The following is a 21,696-nucleotide window of genomic DNA, read 5'->3' as shown; positions in this document are numbered from 1 at the left end:
TGAGCTGAATTTGAGGGAGGAAATCACAGATTAGTGGGTAAGAGTCCTTTGAAGACCTAAGTAAACTGTTTTCATGCTCCACCAGCAGGGGAAAAACAAACTGAAGTAAACTTTGGTGTTTCGTAAGGTACAGAAGAAATAACTCCACTAGGGGGCTTCAGTAAATAAAATACATATTCACAAAAATAAGTTCTCATTAAAAAAACCATAAGCAATGTTTTTCAGTTCATCTGTAAACTCTTAAGATTTAGCTGCACAGTGGTAATATGAGCAGAAGGGAAAAACAGTGGAAAAAGCAATGCATGCACAAAATAAAGTCAGTGGTATGCTTTCAAATACCCAGGAACAACACCATTCTTTTTTTTTTTTTTAATGCTATTTTTTTGAGAGACAGAGAGAGACAGATCGTGAGAAGGGGAGGGGCAGAGAGAGAGAAGGAGACAGAATCTGAAGCAGGCTCCAGGCTGTGAGCTGGCAGCACAGAGCCCGACGTGGGGCTCGAACCCACGGACCGTGAGATCATGACCTGAGCCGAAGTCAGACGCTTAACCGACTGAGCCAGAACCACATCCTGGTGACCCAGGAACAACATCATTCTTAACTTTATCATAAAGTTTACATATTTTAAGGAAATTATTTATTTCAAAATCTGTAATATAAAAGATCTTTAAAATGTTAGTTTGCCTTCATTCAAATTAGAAACCCACAGCCACTTAATTCACTGAGTTTTCTAGATGCAGCAAACACAGAAAAAAACAGCAATTACTTAGGTAGTGGTCTTATAGGAAAAACAGGCTAAGTAATCAGGAGCATTAACAGACAGGACAGTTACAAAATATTGCTAATTCCTGAAATCTCTTAGGTACCGTCATTTCAAATGTCAAAAGGCCAATGTCAATAAAGGTGACAATATTTGTCACATACTGCTCCAGCAATTCCTCCTACGGTCAAAAGGAAAACTAAACTTAATGTGTCAGTATTTTGACAGACACGTACTATCTTTCCTTTCCACATGGCTAATGATGGAAAACAGGAAGTAGTAAGAGATGGCAGGGAGGAGTGATGTGATGGCAAAAAGTTTCCATCTCCAAACATGTTGGCACAATCTCCCAACTGTGACTAAAACAATGTAGGAAATCTCAAGCCATCATAAGATTCAGAAGTTTTACATTTTTTTGTTTTTTAGATTGCTCGGACAGGGCTTTTATTTTTATTTTATTGAGATGCAGTTGACTATTGATGTATTTCTTCAAAGAATACTATAAATAAATCATTTGAAATGCATGAAAACCAAATGTATGCCCTCAGTAAAAGGGAATATAATTTCCCCCAAGGGAATGATTCCTAGATAAAGAAAAGCCTGTATTTGTGTGAATCTTCAGGGCCCTAAACTGGAGAGAATGCTCACAACAGTATCAAGACACAGATACACTGAGTGTAGAATTTCTCAATAAAAATATAATCCTTGGAGAGGCCACTTAAATCATTTAAGAGCTTTTTTAAAAAATGAAAATTGCCAAACTCTCAATTATTCTTCCTCAAATTAAAAAAACCTGTTAAGACTAATTTGTAGGAACTATATTCTTTCTTATCCAAAGAAAATGGTGCCAATAGACAGTCATCTAGATTTAGATACAAATGAAAACACTGTATTTTCCTGCTATAATGTGCATCTATGTATGTCTCAGGAAACAAGCAACATCCAATCATTACGTATTCTCCAGGTCTGTCTCTGATCTTTTAATACTCCACACAATGCCAACACTGTGACAGCTCTATAATGACTAGATTTTAGAGGGATTTTGCTTACTGAACGGGTAATTTAAGATTTCTTTATACCATAAGGGTTGGAGAAGAGGCAGATTTCTTATATTAGATTACACCAAATATTAATTAGGGCTTCAGATGAATTTTGACAATGAATTTTAATATTAAATGTAGATGTAAACAGTGCAAAGTAGTATTAGGGGAAGTTTAATAGAATATATAAGAGAAGAACAATGATAGGTCCTATTGATCCCACTGAGGTCAGTTAGCCATAAGGTTAGTTTTCCAACAGGGTTATCCTTCGGTTTTAATAGCTCTGAACAAGAGATCGTTCCATGCAAATCACCATCCCTGTTGCAAAAACAACTTAAAGCTCGTACATAGTCAGCATGTCCGTAGTTTTGTATCGAAAGTGCTGTATTTCCTTCTAACTTTATCTAAACCACTATACATGAGTTACTTGTTTGCTTGTAACCAGGCTCCTGGCATTTTTGAACCAAAAAAATACCCTTTCTTTCTGAATTTTGCTGAAAAGATTTTCTCTTTCCTTTGACAAGAAATGCCATCATACAGAGAAGCACATTTATACCCATTCAAGCTCTCCCTACTTAGTAACACAGGTAAAGGAAACAGAGTCACAAAGCATCTTGACACATTGTTGACATGCAGATGTAAATAACTGTAACAATGACACCCCAGGAAATGACTGAGCACCCTAGTCATCTTACAACCTCCACCAAACATGCACTTGTCCATCTGTTTATCCTACTCAGGGTTAAGACAGTCATCTCCAAGAGGAAGAGACTTCTTGGAACTTTCTTCCTGCACAGAAACTTCTCAGTTTGGGGAAAAGAAAAGAAAAGAAAAGAAAAGAAAAGAAAAGAAAAGAGAAGAGGAAAGGAAAGAAGGAAGAAACTTCTGTTTGACTATCACAGCACTTTAAGAAAAGGATTTTTAAACTTACCCTATTGGATTTACCCCAGACTCTCAGGATAGGAAGACATCCTAAAAATCATGTAGCAATACTGTCGCTACGAGCTGCCCAATAAGATCCTAGCCATTTGCCAGCTACATGTGGCTACTGAGCGCTTGAAATGTGGGTAGTCTGAACTCACATGTACTCTAAGTATCAACACCAGCTTTTGTAGATTTAGTACGAAAGAATGTAAAATATCTCATTCTCAATTTTCCAAACATTCCATTTGAAACTGTATAGTTTAAGTAAAATATATTAAAGTTAATTTCACTTGTTTCTTTACCTTGTGAATGAGACTAGAAAACTTTACATTGCTTATGTGGCTTGCATTACAGCTGGATTGTCACAGACCTGCCGTCCCTTCCAGCACTGTTTACAGACCTACAGACTTAGTGCTGATAGCAAATAGGAGTATCTATCACTGGACATTTCCCAATTACAACTGCCAGTTAAAAGCCAAAAGAAAAAGCAGTTATTTTCTCGATCAGTTGATATTATCAAAAATAACTTAAGAAGAGTGTAAAAATAGAATCACTTTGCCCTGACACCATTTTAAGGAAAGATTACTTCAAAGGGGAAAAAATAGCACAGGACGCCAAAACCACACCTCTGAAGAAACTATGATGGGAAATAAGCAAATCATGTTTTTCTAATAAAGTAGATCTGAATGCTGATTGTAAGACACACCTTTAAAGGGAAATTAACATTTATTTCCTTTCCAGAACCTAGGGCCTCAGAAAAATAAAATGTGTAAGATTGTGTCTTTATTATTGAAGCACCTTCAACTACAAACAACCATTAGCATTATAAAAAGGGAAATAATTATCATAACCTTACGCTCCTGTCCAAAACAAACAAACACCCCCAAACCCAAAACGACTCAAAAGCAAAATAAGAAACATCAGCTTCTCAAGGGCTGAGCAGGCTACCTTTCTTCCACAAATCTTATGAAATAAGAAAATATATTTTAAAATAAATATTTTGTACAATTTTTAAGTGTATTTTAAACATGAAAAATTCAAAATCAATTTCTAGAACCATTTCTTCCTCTATCATGACATTTTTCTTCTTTATTTGATTTAAAAATATTCAGGCCTCCGGGACTTTTAAGGGAAAAAAATCCAGTGTATTTCAGAATCTATGAAAATATCTTTAAAAGGATAGAGGAGGTGACAGCTCATTAAAGAATCGTGGGGAAAGCTTCCTTCGGTGTTCAGAGCATGCAAGAATCACTTCTAGAAAACTGTCAATACAAAAAATGAATTTGAGGAAATTTAGATCAACGATTCCCCACGGCTTCCACAACAGCTGATCAGATACTTTCTATAGTGTCCTGGCAAATTTATCATCCAAAAAAAGGAGGGGGGGGCATATTTGCTTGTCAATTTCTTTATCCATTTTGAGATTCATCAGCTGGGTATAATCCTCAGACTTCAATTCGCCAGGTGATACATTCCTCAGAAACCTTTTTCTTGTGCATTTAAATACCAAGCTCAATTACGCCGCGAGCACAGTAAGCAGAAAGGATTGTACATATTTTCACAGGGTGTTGATTGGATGCGGTTTCCTGTCCTGGTGTAAAGAGTGACGGGCCAATCTCTTTCTGAGCATAATCCTTAAACACTGAAATCACTCTCAAAGAATCGAGCCTTCTAACACTGCCCAAGAGGTAAAAAGACTGCCAAAATTTCCATTAGAGCATCCTATTTTTAGAGTCCTTGGAATTGGTCTTCAAAATTGCATTCCGCGGCACGTATCTGAATAAGTTTACGGAGGGATCAAAATAAGCATCCTAAGGTCGCAACCTTCCTAAGCCTAGAAGGGGATTTAAAGCTTTCAAACTGTAATTTTTTTATAACCTTAACTTTAAATCTTATCAACACGCGAGTTACAAACGAACATTAAGGTAAATACCGGCCCAGAAGGAGGTACGGCAGGGAGACACTCGGCGGCGCTCGGTGGAGGCGGGGGCGCAGGTACGAAGGCAAAGCGGGGCCACCCCCGAGGGCGCAGAGCCAGAGCCCGGGCCGTGGGCTGCTGCCGCGGGGAGGAGGCGCGGACACCCGGGCCGGGGGGACGGGAGGCGCGCCGGCGGGCGCAGGGGGCGCGGGGCTACACCTCCCCGGCAGCGCAGAGGCGGCGCGCGGCGCACAGCGCGGGGGAGGCGCGCGGGGTCCCGGGGGCTTTCCACCCCGGCCGCGAGCCGGCCGCTGCCCCGCACCGCTCTCCCTCTCCCTCTCCTCACCTGGGAGTCGGAGGCGACCGGAGGGCTACGGCTGCGCGCCGGGTCTGTCTCCAGCCCCGCTCGCTGACATGGCGGCCGAAGCGCTGTCACAGAGCCTGCTCGGGTCTCCCGCCGCTCCGGTGGAGACACCTTCTGCCTTCCCGCCCCGCCTCTCTCCGCGCACCCTTCCCGGCGGGCCGGCGGGCGGCGGGCAGCCCGCGACCGCGGAGCATAGAGCGCGAGCGGCTAGAGAGGAAGCGCAGGGACGACCATAGAGTAACAGGTCCAGACACAACCCGGATGGTCCGTCTCTCTCCACGTCCGTCCACTCACAATCCTCCGGCGACTGCACCCGGACGGAAGCGGAAGTGAGGGAAGTGGCAAGAAGAAGGGAGCGTTCGCATGCGCGGTTTGTAGTGTTTAGTACCACCCGCCCTAGTAGGGTGGTAGGCAGGTGTGGCACGTGGGGTGTCCTGTACGGAGTTCGTTGACGATGTGACGACCCCGGGCGACATTGGGACAGACGTTAGAGGGCGAGGATGTCGGTCCCGCGGCTGATGCTGTCATCCTTGGCCGGCGCTGGTCGCTTTTGCGTTTTGGGGTCCGGAGCGGCGAGGTGGAAGAGCGTCCGGGCGCGGAACCGCCGCGGCTTGTCCGACCTCCACCCGCAGCTGTCGCCCAGCCAGGGTTTCAGAGACTCGCCCTCGTGGCTGCCCAAGAACCGCTCAGAGCCCCGGAGTTACATAACCAATCCGAAACTCGCCACGACCTTGGTGCAGATACTGCAGAAAGAGAACAGAAACCGTCACCAGCTCTTCCTGGAGTGCAATCCAGGTGAGTCCGTCGTGGACTGCGTTTTCTTGAACGTTCGTGACTAGTGCCTATTGTACTGGTTGCCCACGCGATGCTGTTTAAGACCTGGCCCCTTGAAGCAGCTTGTATGGACTGTGGTAATCATGACACCATGAAATATTTCTGCAGCAATTTGCACTTTACACACATTTGGTAATACCTGCTCTTAGCTTTTACCATCTCCTCAAAATACTTGCAAGCGCCCCCCGCCCAGAACTTTTATCTAACCTTTGTATAGGTGTCCTAGAGACCATAGCAGGATGTCAGAACATAAGATTTAAAGTTTATTTATGTACGTAATCTCTACACCCAGCGTGGGGCTCGAACTCTGAGATCAAGAGTCTCACAGTTTTCTGAGTGAGCCAGCCAGTCGCTCCTGAAAAATACTTGTTTAAAGTAGCACTTTCTGTCGTGGGTCTGTTTTGTTTAGGTTTTACAGTATCTTTCGTGGTTAGGGTATCTGGGTAGTCCATGAATAATTGGTACGCTAAAGGCACCTTTTCTTGTTTGTTTTTCCAAGACATAGTAAAACTTTGTGATTGAGAGGCTTTTCAGGCTTTGACAGAACGGATTCAAAGTCCAGCAGCACTGCTTATCAGCTGTGTTGAGGCAAATGCTGTTATCTAATCCCCAGTTTCCTTACATGTGAATAAAAAGTGTAATATCTACTTTGGGGATGGTGTGGGAATCAAAATTAGATAATACAGGTAAAATATCTACTTTAGTAAATGATATTGAAAGAAATTGTTTCTTTTGCAAATGAACGTTTTGTTCTGTTAATATACTAGGTCCTGGAATCCTGACCCAAGCATTACTTGAAAGCCAGGCCAAAGTGATTGCCCTTGAGTGTAACAGAACTTTTCTTCCACATTTGCAGGTATATTTTTAGTTTCTAAAAAAAAAAAAAATTATTGCTCAGTCAGCTATCTTTGAGTATTTAGGAAAGTAACAAGCACACAATTTATTTTTTTAGACTCACTTTTAGGGGCCATGCTGTACATACATTGTTATCCCCGGTGACTAGAGCATGGTATAGTAAGTATCAGTAAGTGATAATATCACGGTATCTATGCTCATTGAATGACTAAGCGATTGGAGTCCTGAGATTTATTCTCTGGGTGTACCTCTGCTACAGACTAGATGGGGGACTGAACAAAGTGTATAACTGGTATCTCCAGGGTTCTTTCCTCATCTCTAGTAGGGTATCCCGTGCCTCTGCTTTCTGTGAACTTAGAATCTAATTGGAGTGCTACGATTAGATCAACGGGACTCTTGTTAACTCTGGATTTAGGGCTTCAGAGGCAAGGAAGGTGTGGTATAGTCAGATACAATTGCATGCAGTGAAAGCATTATCCAAATGGATTTTTCAGTGAATTCTGCTTCCTTGTATAGCAGATTCCTTCACAGAATAGTGAAGTGGACATTCCTTACCTCACTGCCAGCCTCCTTCCTTCTCTTTCCCCTCCCTCCTTAAGTCTCTGGATTCAGTTTAGGAACCTTATACCTCTCTGTGCTAAATTTCTGAAACCATGTGAAATGGAATGATTTAAAAGTGCAGGATGACAACAAAAAATTATGAAAATGTACCAAATCCTTTTTTTCTTAATTTTTTAATACAACTGTGTATGTTAGATGGTTGTTACTGTACAAATGATTGCTTTGAAAAGAAATCAAGGTTTTCCAGGTTATTGAATTGACGCTGAATCTACTGGAATTCCAAAACCATGAAGAGTTTAAAAGACAAGATTATTAAAAGACTGAAGATCATGAAGTGTGGGTTCGTGAGTTTGAGCCCCACATCAGGCTCTGCACTGACAGTGTGGAGCCTGCCTGGGATTCTCTTTCTCCCCCTCTCTACCCCCCACCAAATAAAATAAATAAATAAATAAATAAACAAATAAATAAATAACAAGATCATGAAGTGTGATTTAGTAAACATAGCCACCTGTAATTTCAGTTTCACTTTGGGAATTGAAAGCTTTTATTTTGATCCCTTATAAAAGGCCGACTTTTGAAGAGTGGTCTGCATGTTCACAAAATAATTAAGATGGCATTAAAATGTCTTTTTATTTACTTTCTTATCCTATAACACAATAGTTGCTTTTTTGTACGATCAAGGAAAGTGTTCATTTGAAAACAATGATTGAGTGGAAGATGGAAGGTTGGGGGCTAGAAAGGTCATGACATACAGTATTTCTTACAGGAATATTAGTCATAAAGTTTCCTGAAACTACAATGTAAGCACAAAATCCATCTTTGACTAAATCCAGTCTTTGATTAGAACTAGTTCATGTTCCAGTTCAGGCTTTTATTTTCTTTCTGACTCCTCTTTCCCCCTCTCTGCTCAACACTAACTTGAGCTCAGCCCTTAGTACCTGTTCTTTCACTCTTATTAACCATCATTATGATGGAGTGAAAAACCATTCAAATAAGGTTTTGTGTGAATTCATCTATCTGCCAGAATAAATGAGAAGGAACCATTTAAATAGAAGTTTTGTGGCCCTAAATCCCAGCTTTAAAGTGGTGCTCTTAGCAGACATTGCTTCTAGCCCCCCAGAGTTTGTTTCTAAACACTGAAAAGATTTTTCAAAGATGATGAAGGCTTAGGATTTTTATCTAACTTTAGAACCCCCACCCTCTCTCATAAATTCCCAAGACTCTGCATTAACAGTGTTTCTAGTGGGAACAGTTTGTTTTCCTGTCTAGATGTGCTAGAGATAGTTTTCAAATTGTAGCCTATGATAATAAATCATAATATATCCCTGCTGAAAATGGAAACTGTTGTTGCAGAAATAGCTGTACATGTTCAGCTGAAGAGATAGCTTCTGTGGTAAGCTGTATGGTATTTCAGCAGAGAGACAACAGTCTTTTCAGATCAGCCTGAATGTCAGCTCTAGCCCTCGCCACCTTTAAGACTCTCTGGCAATTAAGTAATTTAACCTGTTTGACTTTGGCTTTTCCTTTTCTCTTACGGAAAATAGAGACAGTAATACCTACTTGTAAAGAATCTTGTCGTAATTGAAATAAGATAAACTGCTTCCTGTCTTTGAATCCTAAATGCGACCAAGTTCAATTTTAAAAGGTGATTTCACTATTACTGTGGAACTAAATTATTTTGGCGTTTTGGCTGTTATTGTCATTACCATTATTGCATGGTAAGCGATAGATGCAAAAACCAACATGTACTTGCAAAGTACGAGTGGAGCAAGGTCTTTTTTGTTTGTTTATTTTTGAGAGAGAGAGAGACTTTCCCCTCACAGAGCTGGGGTGGGGGGATGGGCAGAGAGAGGAGGATGAAGAATCCGAAGCAGGCCCCAGGCTCCGAGCTGTCAGCCCAGAGCCCGATGCAGGGCCCGAACTCACAAACAGCGAGATCATGACCTAAGCCAAAGTTGGACGCTTAACTGATCGAGCCCCCCAGGCGCCCCGGGAACAAAGTCTTAAAGTGTGCATTCTTACATTCCTATCAAACCAAAATTCATTAGATTTTCTTAGTTACAAAGATTAAAATACGATGCTTGAGTAATTTGTGAGGTTACTTTATTGCTGTATATATAGAACAATTTGTAGGACTTTCAAGATGATCTGTTTGTAAGATATCCATCCAGTGAGTGTTCTTTTTCTCTAGCTGGCCTAACACCACACTCTTCTGGTTTTCTGCCTCACATTTTTTACTTCTTGTCAACTTCTTGTGAGACCTCGGGGTTAGTTACTCCATCCTCAGGCCTAGTCTCCTGTGATTCTCCCTAGGGGGTCTCCTCTGCACCCCTGGGTTTAATAACCTTCAACAAGCCAGTTCTCACCACTTTATGTCATTAGCCTGGACCATTCCACTGATCCCCCCCGTCAGGCCTACAACTTTCTGCCTGACGTCTCCACTTGGACTGCCTAACAGGTGTCTCAGGACTAACATGAGCAAAAGTAAATGGTTTCCACCCAGGCTGTTGCTTCTGTCATTCTCAAGGGTCCCCTCGAAAATGATTGTTAGAATTTACTAGATTTAAATAATATTTAGAGGTTGTAGTCAAGCACTTAAAAATAATTAGATTTTTTGTTTTGTAACTTTAAATTGCACATTCTTGAAACTTTGGTATATATCAACAGAATTTTCTGTGCATGAGAACCTCGTTATATATAGCACATCGTAGTGCCCTCTTTGATTTTTTTGTAACTTCAGATTAGAGAAAAAAGAATGAGGGGCACCTGGGTGGCTCAGTTGGTTAAGCGCCCAACTCTGCTTAGGTCATGATCTCACAGTTGGTGGGTTTGAGCCCCGTGTCGGGCTCTGTGCTGACAGCTCAGAGCCTGGGGCCTGCTTCGGATTCTGTATCTCCCTCTCTCTGCCCCTCACCGGCTCACATGCTCTCTCTCTTTCTCAAAAATAAGTAAACATTAAAAAAATTTAAAAAGAAAAAAGGATGAGTAAGAGTTTCTTGAAAGATTTTTGTGTTGGGAGCTTTCTCTTAGTAATATTGTGTGTTCATCACTTTTCCGGCATTATTTAATTTCTCTTAATTATGTTAATTTTTAGGGTAAATCTTTTGAAGTAGATCTTTGAATTGTTACCGAGTTTGCATATCACTGAAAATCTTAAACATGTCTCTCTGTCTTTAGTCGCTGCGAAAAAAGGTGAATAGAAAACTGGAAGTGGTCCACTGTGACTTCTTTAAACTGGATCCTAGAAATTCTGGAATAGTAAAACCTCCCATTATGCTTTCAGAAACACTTTTTCAGAATTTGGGAATAGAAGCACTTCCTTGGTCAGAAGGTAATTTTGTCATTCACTGTCTCAAATGCCTCATAATTTGCCACCTTTCTCTAGCAGTACACCTTGTCTGTTAAAGAGATCCGTGTACTGTCCAGATGGTATAGTTTGTGTTGACTATGGCTTTCCACTCACATGAATACACTTAGAGCCGTTCTGCAGAGGCCAAGTTCCCTATCGAGGAAAGATGCCGTACCTGAGTTGTAATTGAAATGATAGTTTGTTAACTTGGTTTGACTCAATAAAATATGATCTTTGGAAGAAATTTAAACAATTTATTCAAATATTTTTCCTTGTGTTCTTAACAGATAACCCATTAAGAGTAGTTGGAATCTTCCCAGCTAAAAATGAGAAAAAGATACTTTGGAAACTTTTGTATGACCTGTATTCTTCTACTTCTATATACAGTTATGGACGAGTACAGCTAAATATGTTTATTGCTGAGAAGGAATATGAGGTAGGTTATTAACAAGTCACTGAGTAGCTTTTGTTTTGAAAGAGTCCTGTGATTTTTGTCTGCGTAGTCTTAATCTGTGTGACTTTAATTTGAGCTCATGACACTTGAGAGTGTTGAGATTGTTTTTAAATTTCTATAGAGCAGTCTTTAGGTTTGATTTTTTTAAGTTTTTTTTTTGTGGTTAAACATACAAGGTATAATATTTATCATTTTAAGTTTCAAAGCGTCCGGTTCAGTGGCGTTAAGTCTGTTCACGTTGTGGTCCAGCCGTTAACCACCATCTGTTTCTTCTCTGAAGTTGTTCATCATCCCATACCAAATTAAACATCAACTCCCCACCTCCCCCTTCCCGAGTCTCTAGCACACAGTGTTCTGCTTCTATGACTATTCACAGAATAGTCCATGAATTTGACTATTCTAGGTCCTTCGTGTAAGTGGAATGATAGAGTAGCGCGTTTAGTGTCCGACTTCACTTAGTGTAATGCCTTTGGAGTTCTTCCAAGCTGTAGCGTGTCAGAATTTTGTTTTCTTTTTAAGGCCGAGTAATACTCCATCGTATATCATATATGGACATACACGCGCACCGCCTTTTGTTTATTCGTTCATGTGTCCGCGAACGTTTGGGTCGCTCCCGCTTTTGGTTGTCGTAAATGATGCTGCCGTGAGCTTTGGTTGCAAGTCTGTCTTCCAGGGTCTGCTTGTAGTACATTTGGCTGTATACCCAGGGGTGGCATTGCTGGATCGTGTGGCAATCCTATTTTTCAACTCTGGGGGAGCCACCCTACCGTTTTCCACAGCAGCTGCACTATTTTACGTTCCCACCGGCAGTGCACAGGAATTCCAGTTTCTCCGTTGTCTCTCAACATTTGTTTTCTGTTTATGATACCCATTGTAATGAGGTGAGGTAGTGTCTCATTGTGCTTTTGATTTGATTAGTGACGTTGAACATCTTTTCAGGTGCTCGTAGACCGTTTGTGTTAGGAATGTCTGCTAAGGTCCTTTGCCGTTTTGGGGTTGTTGTTGTTGTTGTTGTTGTTGTTGTTGAGCTTTAGGAGTTATTTATATATTCTCGTGATAAATCCCTGTTTGGATACATGAAATACCTGCAGGCGTTTTCTCCCCATCTGTGGGGTGTCGCTGTACACTGTTGATTGTGCACATTGATTCCCGAAGTTTTTTATTGTGATGAAGGCCGGTTTGTCTATTTTTTTCTTCTTTCTGTCTGTGCCTTTGGTGTCATAGCTGAGGAATCACTGTCAAATCCAATGTCAGGAAGCTTTTTTCTTATGTTCTAAGAGTTTTGTAAGTTTCAGTTCTTACATTCAGGTCTTTGATCCATTTTGAGTTACTTTTTTATATGGTGTTGGGTAAGGGTCCAACTTCATTCTTGTGCATGCGGGTATTCAGTTTTCCCAGCATCCTTTGTTGAAAAGACTGTGCTTTCCCCGATGAATGACCTTGATGCCCTTGTCAAAACATCATTAAACCATACACATTAGGGTCTGTTTCTGGGCTCTCTTATTTTATTACATTAGGCTATTCAGTGTCCCTCGAGATTCCATATGAATCTCAGGACTGGTTTTTCTGTTTCTGTGAAAAAAACACCCTTGGGATTTTGATAGGGATTGCACTGAATCCGTAGATCACTGTGGGTAACATTGATATCTTAACATTGATAAGTCTTCCGATCCGTGAACACAAGTTGTCTTTCCACTTGTGTTTAATCTCTTTCATTAGGTGTTTTGTAGTTCTCAGTGTACAAATCCTTCACCTCCTTCTTTAAGTTGATCCCTAAGTAGTTTACTCTTTTTGGTGCTGTTGTAAATGAAGTTTTCTTAATTTCCTTTTCAGATTGTTGATTGTTAACATAGAAATACGACTGACCTTTGTGTGTTGTTTTTATATCCTGCAACTTTGCTGAATTCATGTATTCTAACAGGAATACTTAGGGTTTTTCGACTCTGTTCTCTGAAATTCAAGGGCCTTCTGAAGTTCTTGATAGTGTCTTGAGAGTAATGTTTCCTTTCTGCTCAGAATGCTTCATGTTATTAATCTTTTAATCCATTGTAGGTATTATGCTTAGTGAAATAAGTCAGTCAGAGAAGGACAGGTATCGTATGTTTTTGCTCATATGTGGATCTTGAGAAACCTACCAGAAGACCATGGGGAAAGGGAAGGGGAAAAAATAGTTACAAACAGAGAGGGAGGGAGGGAAACCGCAAGAGACTCTTAAATACAGAGAACAAACTGAGGGTGGATGGGGGTGGGGGAGAGGGGAAAGTGGGTGATGGGCATTGAGGAGGGCGCCTGTTGGGATGAGCAATGGGTGTTGTATGTAAGCCAGTTTGACAAATTATATTAAAAAATAATAAAAATGAGAGTAAAAAAAATCTTTTAACCCATTGTAACACAAGATGCTTACTCGTCTATAAGAGTTATGGGTCAGGATGGTGGAGCAAGACATGAAAAGGTGGTTTACTCCCCAAGACTCGGTAGAGAAATAGTGACTGTCCATGAGAAGCGTGGGGGACTCAGAACCTTGAGGCTGTATGTACATCATCTACGTGAAGGAAGAGAAACGGGAAGTGCTTCATCAGATTTCATCTTGCTATTAGGAAATGTTCTAATGCTTTTTTTTACTGTGGGCCTTTTCACATGTGGTTTGCTCGGTCTGTGTGCTGCCCTCTCATTCACTGCCAAGCGCTCAGCCTTCAAGTGTCAGCCTGGACATGGACAATTCTTGACTCAGAATTTACTAGGCTACCTGATACATAGTTCTAACACCCTTGTTCTCCGTGTAATTAGATATTTTTGTTTCGTTTTTTGCTTTAATGAGATTTTGCCCTGGTAGGGGCATGGCTATCAGGGATGGCTAAAGGAAATCAATCCCACATACATTATATTTTAAGTGTACATGGTGATGTATTTCAATGTGAAAATTTAAAAAGACCTTCTCTTCCTTGAAGTGTTACAGTTAAGATTTTGCATTTAATTCTGATTTTCTTCAATTTCCAGATACTATTAAGATAATACTTTTAAGATCAAAATTTGAATTTGATTGATCATATTCATGTATACGTGCAACTTATTTTCTTTTCATTAGAAACTGGTGGCAGATCCCCAAAATAACCTGTATCAACCATTAAGTGTGCTCTGGCAAGTAGCTTGTGAGATTAAGCTTCTGCATGTGGTAAGTAAAATCCTTCTAGATTGCAACAGAACTTCATTTTTTTTTTTTTTTTTTTTTTTTAGTTTATTTATTTACCTTTGAGAGACAGAGAGAGAGCATAAGCAGGGGAGGGGCAGAGAGAGAGAGGGAGACACAGAATCCGAAGCAGGCTCCAGGCTCCGAGCCATCAGCACAGAGCCCGATGCAGGGCTCGAACTCACAAACTGTGAGATCATGACCTGAGCTGAAGTTGATGCTTAACTGACTGAGCCACCCAGGTGCCCCAGAACTTCATTGTTTTTAAAGAAACTACATTTTGGTCGCCTGGGTGGCTCAGTTGTTAAGCATCTGACATCAGCGCAGGTCATGTTTTCACAGTTCATGAGTTTGAGCCCCACATCAGGTGAGCTCAAGCCCCACTTCTTTCTCTCCCTCTCTGTCTCTCTGTCTCTGCCCCTTGCTCATGTGCACCCCTCTCTAAGAAAAAAAAAAAAAGAGGCTACATTTCTTTGACCAATAAATGGAGAAAAATTAAAAATTAATTTTATTTTTTCCTAGCTATTGAAGATAATTATGTTTTTGTCACATATTTATATTTTTCTCAGATCATAAAAATAATATAGGCTTATTGTAAAAATGTGAGACCAGGAAAGAAAAGGAAGGAAGGAAAGAAGAATTTTTTAAAAGTCACCACTACCATTCTGCCACCCAGAGGTCAATATTGACATTTGTAGCATATTTGTAGCCTTTTCTTGTTCCTCAGTTTTTGTTTTTATTCTTTACATAGTGGAGATTATATTACTTTGTATCTTGTATTTCTTACTTACTAGTAATAGTTAATGGTAAGTTTTTCTCTTGTCAGTAGACATTTTTCGTAAGTTTTTAATGGCCATTTAAAACCTCACTACAGAGTATTCCCCTTTTTAGTTTATTTCTTTAAGCAAGATCAGAGTTGTCTAATAAAAATATAACGTGAGCCACGTATTTTAGGTTTAATAGTAGCAACATTCATTAAAAGGAAAAAACAGGTGAAACTAATTTTAATGTGTTTGATTTAACCTTCTTGATCAAAATACTGTCATTTCAGTGTACAATCAGTATGTTATAATTGGTTATTACATAATTTGCTTTCTTTATGTTCTAGGCCTTTGAAGTTCAGTGTGTATTTCACACGTAACACATCTCCATTCAGACTAGACATGTTTCAAGTGTTCAATAGCCACATAGGACTAGTGGCTCCTCTATTCATAGCAATGGGCCGGAGTGAAGAAAAAACTAACGACCGCTATTTCTTTCATGCCATAATTTGTCCTTGTCTTTTTTATTTTAGTAGATTAGAGTTTTTATTGGATGTATGTTTATATATTTGATGGGCCCTTGTGCTTCGAGGGAGGTGTTGGTTTCATTTTTAAATTTGCCATGTGTATCTCCATGTAGTCCCTTCCCTGCTTTTGTCCAGGAACACGTTAGGCCTGTCAGTGTGCATACTCAGTTGTTAGAATGTTACCCATTCGACTTCAGTTTTTGTTCCAATTCTGTTTTTTCTTCTCCAATACGTGAGGTTCTTAGATTGGATCTCTGTTCCTTGTCTTTTGTATCTGTCATGCTCTCGTCATGTTCCTGTATTTGCAGAACTCTTTTCACGCTAGCGTTCACAGCACTGACCCTGCACTTGTATATTGTGACCTTGGTACTGCAGTTCTTGGTGTCCCTGAAATCCTTTCTTACCTCAGTGATCTCTCATTCTGTTGCCTGCCTTTTTACCTGGGCCTCTTCTATCATCCAGGCTATCTGCTGCTTTCTTCATAAAGGCCTCCTGGCAAAGTAAGCTTTCAGGAGAGTCTTTTTGGTTGTTCTGCAGTGTTTGTTTTCAAAGGCCTATGTTGACTTTGGCCACTCATTAACCTCAGTGTTGATGTGATGGTCCCTAACCTGATTGTGAGTCTAATGTGGAAATCTTAGCTATTGAGATAACTTAAGGACCTATTTGCATAACTGTATTAAGGATGAGTCTTTCCAGATAAGGGAATTCCCAATATCTGGATAGACCTTTGATTTTCTTTCTCTTCATCTAAAAAAACAGAAGAGGGATATTTATGATTTAACTATCCCAGTTGTTTTTCTTAAATCCAGTTAGAATGATGACTCAGATTTGATTTGTTCTGTTGTTTAAAGCCAGTAATAATCTGGGACACTTTGACTGCAGAAAACTCAAAGAAATGTTTTGGTTTTGTTTATCTTCCCTCAAGGAGCCTTGGTCCTCATTCAGCATATATAACCAAGCTGGGGGACCAAAAAAGTCGAAGAATAAGGTAAGAATTAATAAATAACCTTCCTTTTTTTCCTCTAAATGGAACATTTGGTATTCTGTATTTACTTAAAAATTTTTTTAAGTAAACATTCATTTTTGAGAGATAAAGAGAGAGGGAACTACTGGGGAGTAGGGCAGAGAAAGAGGGGGACAGAGATTCTGAATAGGGCTCCGTGCTGACAGCAGCAAGCCTGATGCGGGGCTTGAACCCACGAACTGTAAGATCATGACCTGAGCAGAAGTCGGATGCTAAACCAACTGAGCCACCTAGTGCCTCAGTTGGTTAAGTGTCCGACTCTTGATTTCAGTTTGGGTCATGATCTCTGGTTCTTGGGATTGAGCCTTGTGTTGGGCTCTGTGCTGACAATGCAAGCCCTGCTTGGTTGGGATTCTCTCTCTCTCCCTCTCTCTCTGCCCCTTCCCTGCTTGCGTGCCCTCTCTCCTGCTGTCTCTATCAATATAAATCATAAACATTTTTTTTTACAATTCTCATTATTTTTGAAGAGTTGTATTTGTCAGCTGATTGTACATGGATCCTAGTTAGCATAGTAAGAGCTTAAACAGAATTTGACTTCATTTTTATCTCTCTTGAGATAGAAGTATATCTCAGATTTGGAAAATATGATCATTTTAGTGTCCAACTAATTTGATAAACTAAAAGTCAGAAATTTGTAATATTACTAACTATAAGGATTGAATTCGTCATATGTTTGATGAATCAGTATGTCTTGTTTCTTATCTGGGGGGGGGTAGGGCTTGTGTTTGTTTTTTTTCCCTCTCTAAAGAACCGAAGTGGTGATGTTCTAAAGTTATTCTCCATTTACTTTATATTAGGGGTGCTTGTAGTGAAATTGGAACAAAGTAGTTGAATTTTCAAAAATAATTTTTGGAGTCAATTCAAAAGTTTCACTTTAGGATTAAATGCTAATGATGCCCTAGTCCCAGCTTATCATTATAGTACCCAGTAAACAGTTTTTAATTTCACTGATCCCTTCCCCCCCCCCCCCCAATCAACTGTAGGCATCCACAGCTAGAAACCAGAATTGATTGAAGTTTTCTTTTTCAGGCTAATTTGTCTTCCACAAATATATATATTTATTTACATTTACATTTATATTTATATTTATATTTATATTTATATTTAATTTATATTATATATAATTTATATAATTTATATTTATATATAAATATATATATATTTAAAAATTGTGGGGGGAGGTGGGTGGCTCAGTTAGTTAAGTGTCAAACTCTTGATTTCGTCTTAGGTCATGATCTCACATGTGTTGGGGCTCCGAGCTGGGCATGGAATGGACGTCCTTAAGATTGTCTCTGTCTCCTTCTGCCCCTCTGTCCTTCCCCACACAAATGCTCTTCTCTCTCTCACATAAAATGAAAAAATAAATAAAAACATATAAAAAAGAAAGGGACACCTGCGTGGCTCAGTTGGTTAAGCATGTCCAACTCTTGATTTTGTCTCAGGTTGTGATCTCATGGTTCATAGGATTGAGCCCTGCATTGGGCTCTGCACTGACAGAGCAGAGCCTGCTTGGAATTCTCTCTCTCCTTCTCTGTCTGCCCTTCCCCTGCTCATGCTCTCTCTCTCTCTTTCTGTCTCTCTCAAAATAAGTTAAACTAAGACATTAAAAAATTAAAAAATATAAATGTGTATGTGTGTATATATAGATGGATAAGTAAATAAGGGATCACTATCTAACACATGAGATTTCCAAAGGACTTAAACAGATGACCTTCCTCCTTTGTGAGGGATAACTTTAGAGAAAAAAACATCTTCACCTTACATCAAGGCATGTGCAGTTTTTATTTTAATCTGACTACTGTGTACTAGAGCAGGCTGGCCAACTTTTTCTGTAAAGGGCCAATGTGCAGATGTTTTAAGCTTTGTAGACCACATAATAGTCTTCATGTTCATATTCTTTTTTTTTTTTTTTTTTAAACAATCCTTTCCAAATGTAAAAACCATTTGTAGATTCATACTATATGAAAACCAGGCAGCCATGGACCATAGTATATTTTTTTAACGTTACAATCTGCTCAGTATAGAAAGAAGTTCAGTACATGTTGGTGTCATGTTTGGGATTTGGTTTTACCCTGCTTACAAGTTAATAACCTGTTACTCTTTAAAGGATACTACCCCAGGGCCGACTCCTGCATCAGACAAAAGAATGTATTTGCCCTCGGGTCCTCTGGGGTAATGTGCCATGGCTCATTTGGATGGTGTAAATGCAGAGGTTTGCATTGCAACATAGAAACACAGGGCTGGGGGAACCCACTTCTTTTCTAGCAGACATTAAGCAAGCCGCTTCTTTGTCCTGGAGAGACATGATCTCCTCCCTTAAGCTGGCTCACTGCAAACCCCCCTGAGAAACTGCCCAAGTAAACAGTGGTTAGGGCCTTGCATTCTTGACACAGACAGCGAGAGCACATAGGAGCCCTCCAGCTCTGGAGATTGCCTCTTCTAGCAGGCAGCTTGTGGGAATAGGTTCACTATGTCTCGCTCTGGCAACATTTTGTGGCTAACACAACTTATTTCTTTCTCTCTCCAGGAACCATTAGAACAAATAAATAAACAAAACATGTGTTTTATTCAGTTGACTCCTCTTCAGAATTTATTTACAGAAAATTTAACATCTGTTAATTATGACATATTTTTTCACATGTTAAAGCAGTGTTTTATGAAGCGCCATGCCACGCTCATGGACCATTTACAGTAAGTAAGAAGAATAAAAGCAAGTATAAAGTAGCAATTTAATATAAGAATTAGATTTTCATGTTAGAGGTCCATTTTCTATATCTGTATCATGATTAACAGAGTGAGATACCATGTTTTCACTCCAGAGATCTTCCAAACCCTTCCTTGGTGCATATTTTAAGAAAAATAAAATTCAATTTCCCACATAATCTCCTAAGCTGAATTTTTTTTCCTTTGAAAAACAACTAGGGATGCCTACCAGTTCTATCTCTGTCAGAGATATGCCCAGAATTGACCTGTGGGAAGAACTGGCTCCATGGGGCAGGTGCCTGGGTGGCTCAGTTGGTTGAGCATCCGATTCTTGGTTTTGCCTCAGGTCATGATCTCATGTTCGTGAGTTCAGGCCCTGCATCGGGCTCTGTGCTGGCAGTGCAGAGCCTTCTTGGGATTCTCTCTCTCTCAATCTCTCTCTCTCTCTCTCTCCCCGTCTCCTGCTCATTCTTGATTACTCGCTCTATCAAAATTAATAAACATTTAAAAAAATAATGAGGGGCACATGACTGGCTCAGTCGAGCATCCGACTCTTAATTTCGGCTGAGGGCATGACCTTGTGGTTTGTGAGTTTGAGCCACACATCAGGCTCTCTGCTGTTAGTGCAGAGCCCACTTTGGATCCTCTCTATCTCCCTCTCTCTCTGCCCTTAACCCCACACTTGTGCGTGCTCTCTCTCAAAAATATTTAAAAAAATAAAATAGGGGGACCTGGGTGGCTCAGTCAGTTGAGTGTCCGATTTCGGCTAAGGTCATGATCTCCCAGAGTTCATCTCCCCTCATCGGGCTCTGGGCTGGAGCCTGCTTCAGATTCTGTGTCTCCCTCTCTCTTTGCCCGTCCCCCACTCATCTCTTCTCTCAAAAATGAATAAACATTAAAAAAGCCTTCTTCTTAATAAAAAGAACGAACTCCTTGCTGGTGACTGGGATGGAGGCAGCATCATTTCTGGTGTACCCACCATCTACCTTTTGTCATTGTCTCTCCTTAGTGGTTTTATTTCCCAACCAAAGTCCTCTAGTCCTCTTGTCCTGGATCCGACTTCGTGTTTCTACCTAAAGCTTTATTAACATTCTAGCTGTTACTACCTATTGGTATCCTTACAACTTTTACATGGGCTGATGTGTACAATTTTATAAGTTATGCGTTGCACCTTGGAATCTATGCAGCCCATAGTCATTCAAAGTATTGTCAGAGAATAGGTGAGACTCTGAGTGAGCTGTTGGTTGAACAATATTTGTGTAAAAATAAATGTTAAAAGTGGCATCAGACCAGTAAAAGTAATCTACCCTTTTCATCTTATCACCTTGTGGTAGTGACTATTTTGAAAAAAAATATCAGGAATATAGGAAAATAAGCAATAAATATGGTAAACATGTTGCAAAATGTTAAAATCCCTTGGCGACCTCTGAATTGAAAGCATGTTTACACCTGTGACCAGAATTCTGTCTAAAATCCAAAAGTATCGGAAAAATTTTCCACCAAAATATTTTATTATAAATATTTACTTGTTATTGTCATAGGCTCAGTGATGGTTTCTTGCTAGGCTAATATATAAGGCAGTTTTCTGCTTTAAAATTTATTCGTTAGTAATTTTCACATAAAAAGGTGAAAACTATTCCCTGTTTGAAAACTGTTGGACAGCAGTTTCTGCTCTTTGTACTTCTTAAACTATTACATGGACCTAAATGTTACGGATGTTTTTGCAAAGAGAACTAAGAGATGAAAGAGGTAGGCGAAAGAATGTTTTTGAAGGGCAGTGTTAAACTGGATTTTTTGGTAGGAATTGATGAGAACACGTGAAGGCCAAAATCTGCTCTTTTTGTTACAGGTAAGCCATGAGACTTTAGAAATAATAGTAAAAGCTGTACATTATATGCAAGCTCTTAAACCAAACAAGATTGATTATATATCGTAAGTTAAGCATTTTAAATTGGGCGTAGAAGCCATCTCTACCAATATTAATTGCAGTTCTAAGATGGAATTAAGCAGACTTACTTTGTATTTCTTTTGCAGGTCATTGAGTCCAGTTAATGCAGTAGCTATACTGAAGGAAATAGAGAAAGATGGAGACATGAAAATAACAGATCTGTACCCTGAAGACTTTAAACTGCTTTTTGAAACTATAGAGTCTTTCAGAGAATCTTGTAGGTGGCTCTTTGATGACTGCATAGAAGACATAATCTTGTAGGGAACTGGATTGCCCACATGCTGGCGAGAACTGCTTATTTATTTGGAAATTATGGCACCAATGGAAGAGAACTGGGTTTGTAAAGCTTGCAGGCTTTTAGCAGAAGATAACTGCTCTTGTTTGGCAGAGTGGGCAGATCATTTCTTCTGAACTTGATACCTTGAGTATATTGGATGAAACAACGACTGCTATTTTATTCACAAAAAATAAAATGAACACCGTATTA

The 21,696-nt window shown here is 39.9% G+C and overlaps 2 protein-coding genes across 5 annotated transcripts in view; one reads left to right on the top strand and one right to left on the bottom strand.

The window, feature by feature from the left end:
- Nucleotides 1-5,129, bottom strand: part of CNST (consortin, connexin sorting protein) — a 115,166-nt gene extending 110,037 nt beyond the window's left edge. For both annotated transcript variants that reach the window (XM_027046245.2, XM_027046247.2), the window contains exon 1: nt 4,989-5,129. The gene's annotated coding sequence lies outside the window, so the exon portion shown is untranslated. The remainder of the gene's footprint in view (nt 1-4,988) is intronic.
- Nucleotides 5,130-5,342: 213 nt separating this feature from the next.
- TFB2M (transcription factor B2, mitochondrial) lies at nt 5,343-21,696 on the top strand. 3 transcript variants are annotated; one of them, XM_015064988.3, is made up of 8 exons: nt 5,343-5,801; nt 6,608-6,696; nt 10,434-10,587; nt 10,893-11,041; nt 14,145-14,231; nt 16,460-16,522; nt 19,086-19,249; nt 21,296-21,696. In XM_015064988.3, the coding sequence occupies exons 1-8, from the start codon at nt 5,507-5,509 to the stop codon at nt 21,468-21,470; spliced, it is 1,176 nt and encodes a 391-aa protein (XP_014920474.2). In that variant the 5' UTR covers nt 5,343-5,506; the 3' UTR covers nt 21,471-21,696. The 3 variants fall into 3 exon arrangements, with proteins under 3 accessions (XP_014920474.2, XP_026902051.1, XP_053065253.1); XM_027046250.2 differs by having other exon boundaries at nt 5,352-5,801; nt 19,206-19,249; XM_053209278.1 differs by lacking the exon at nt 19,086-19,249 and having other exon boundaries at nt 5,352-5,801; nt 16,386-16,522.

The sequence above is a fragment of the Acinonyx jubatus genome, chromosome E4 (genome assembly GCF_027475565.1).
Source record: "Acinonyx jubatus isolate Ajub_Pintada_27869175 chromosome E4, VMU_Ajub_asm_v1.0, whole genome shotgun sequence".
NCBI lineage: Eukaryota > Metazoa > Chordata > Mammalia > Carnivora > Felidae > Acinonyx > Acinonyx jubatus.
Note: the sequence above shows the minus strand (reverse complement) of the source record. Positions and strands in the feature narration are given on the sequence as shown.

What these genes read in the sequence shown, in the direction of transcription:
- TFB2M (XM_015064988.3), top strand. Translation starts at nt 5,507, where the DNA reads ATGTCGGTCCCGCGGCTGATGCTGTCATCCTTGGCCGGCGCTGGTCGC. An exon ending in CTTCCTGGAGTGCAATCCAG is followed by an intron (nt 5,802 to 6,607) that starts GTGAGTCCGTCG and finishes TTAATATACTAG; the next exon opens with GTCCTGGAATCCTGACCCAA. An exon ending in ACGCTCATGGACCATTTACA is followed by an intron (nt 19,250 to 21,295) that starts GTAAGTAAGAAG and finishes TTTCTTTTGCAG; the next exon opens with GTCATTGAGTCCAGTTAATG.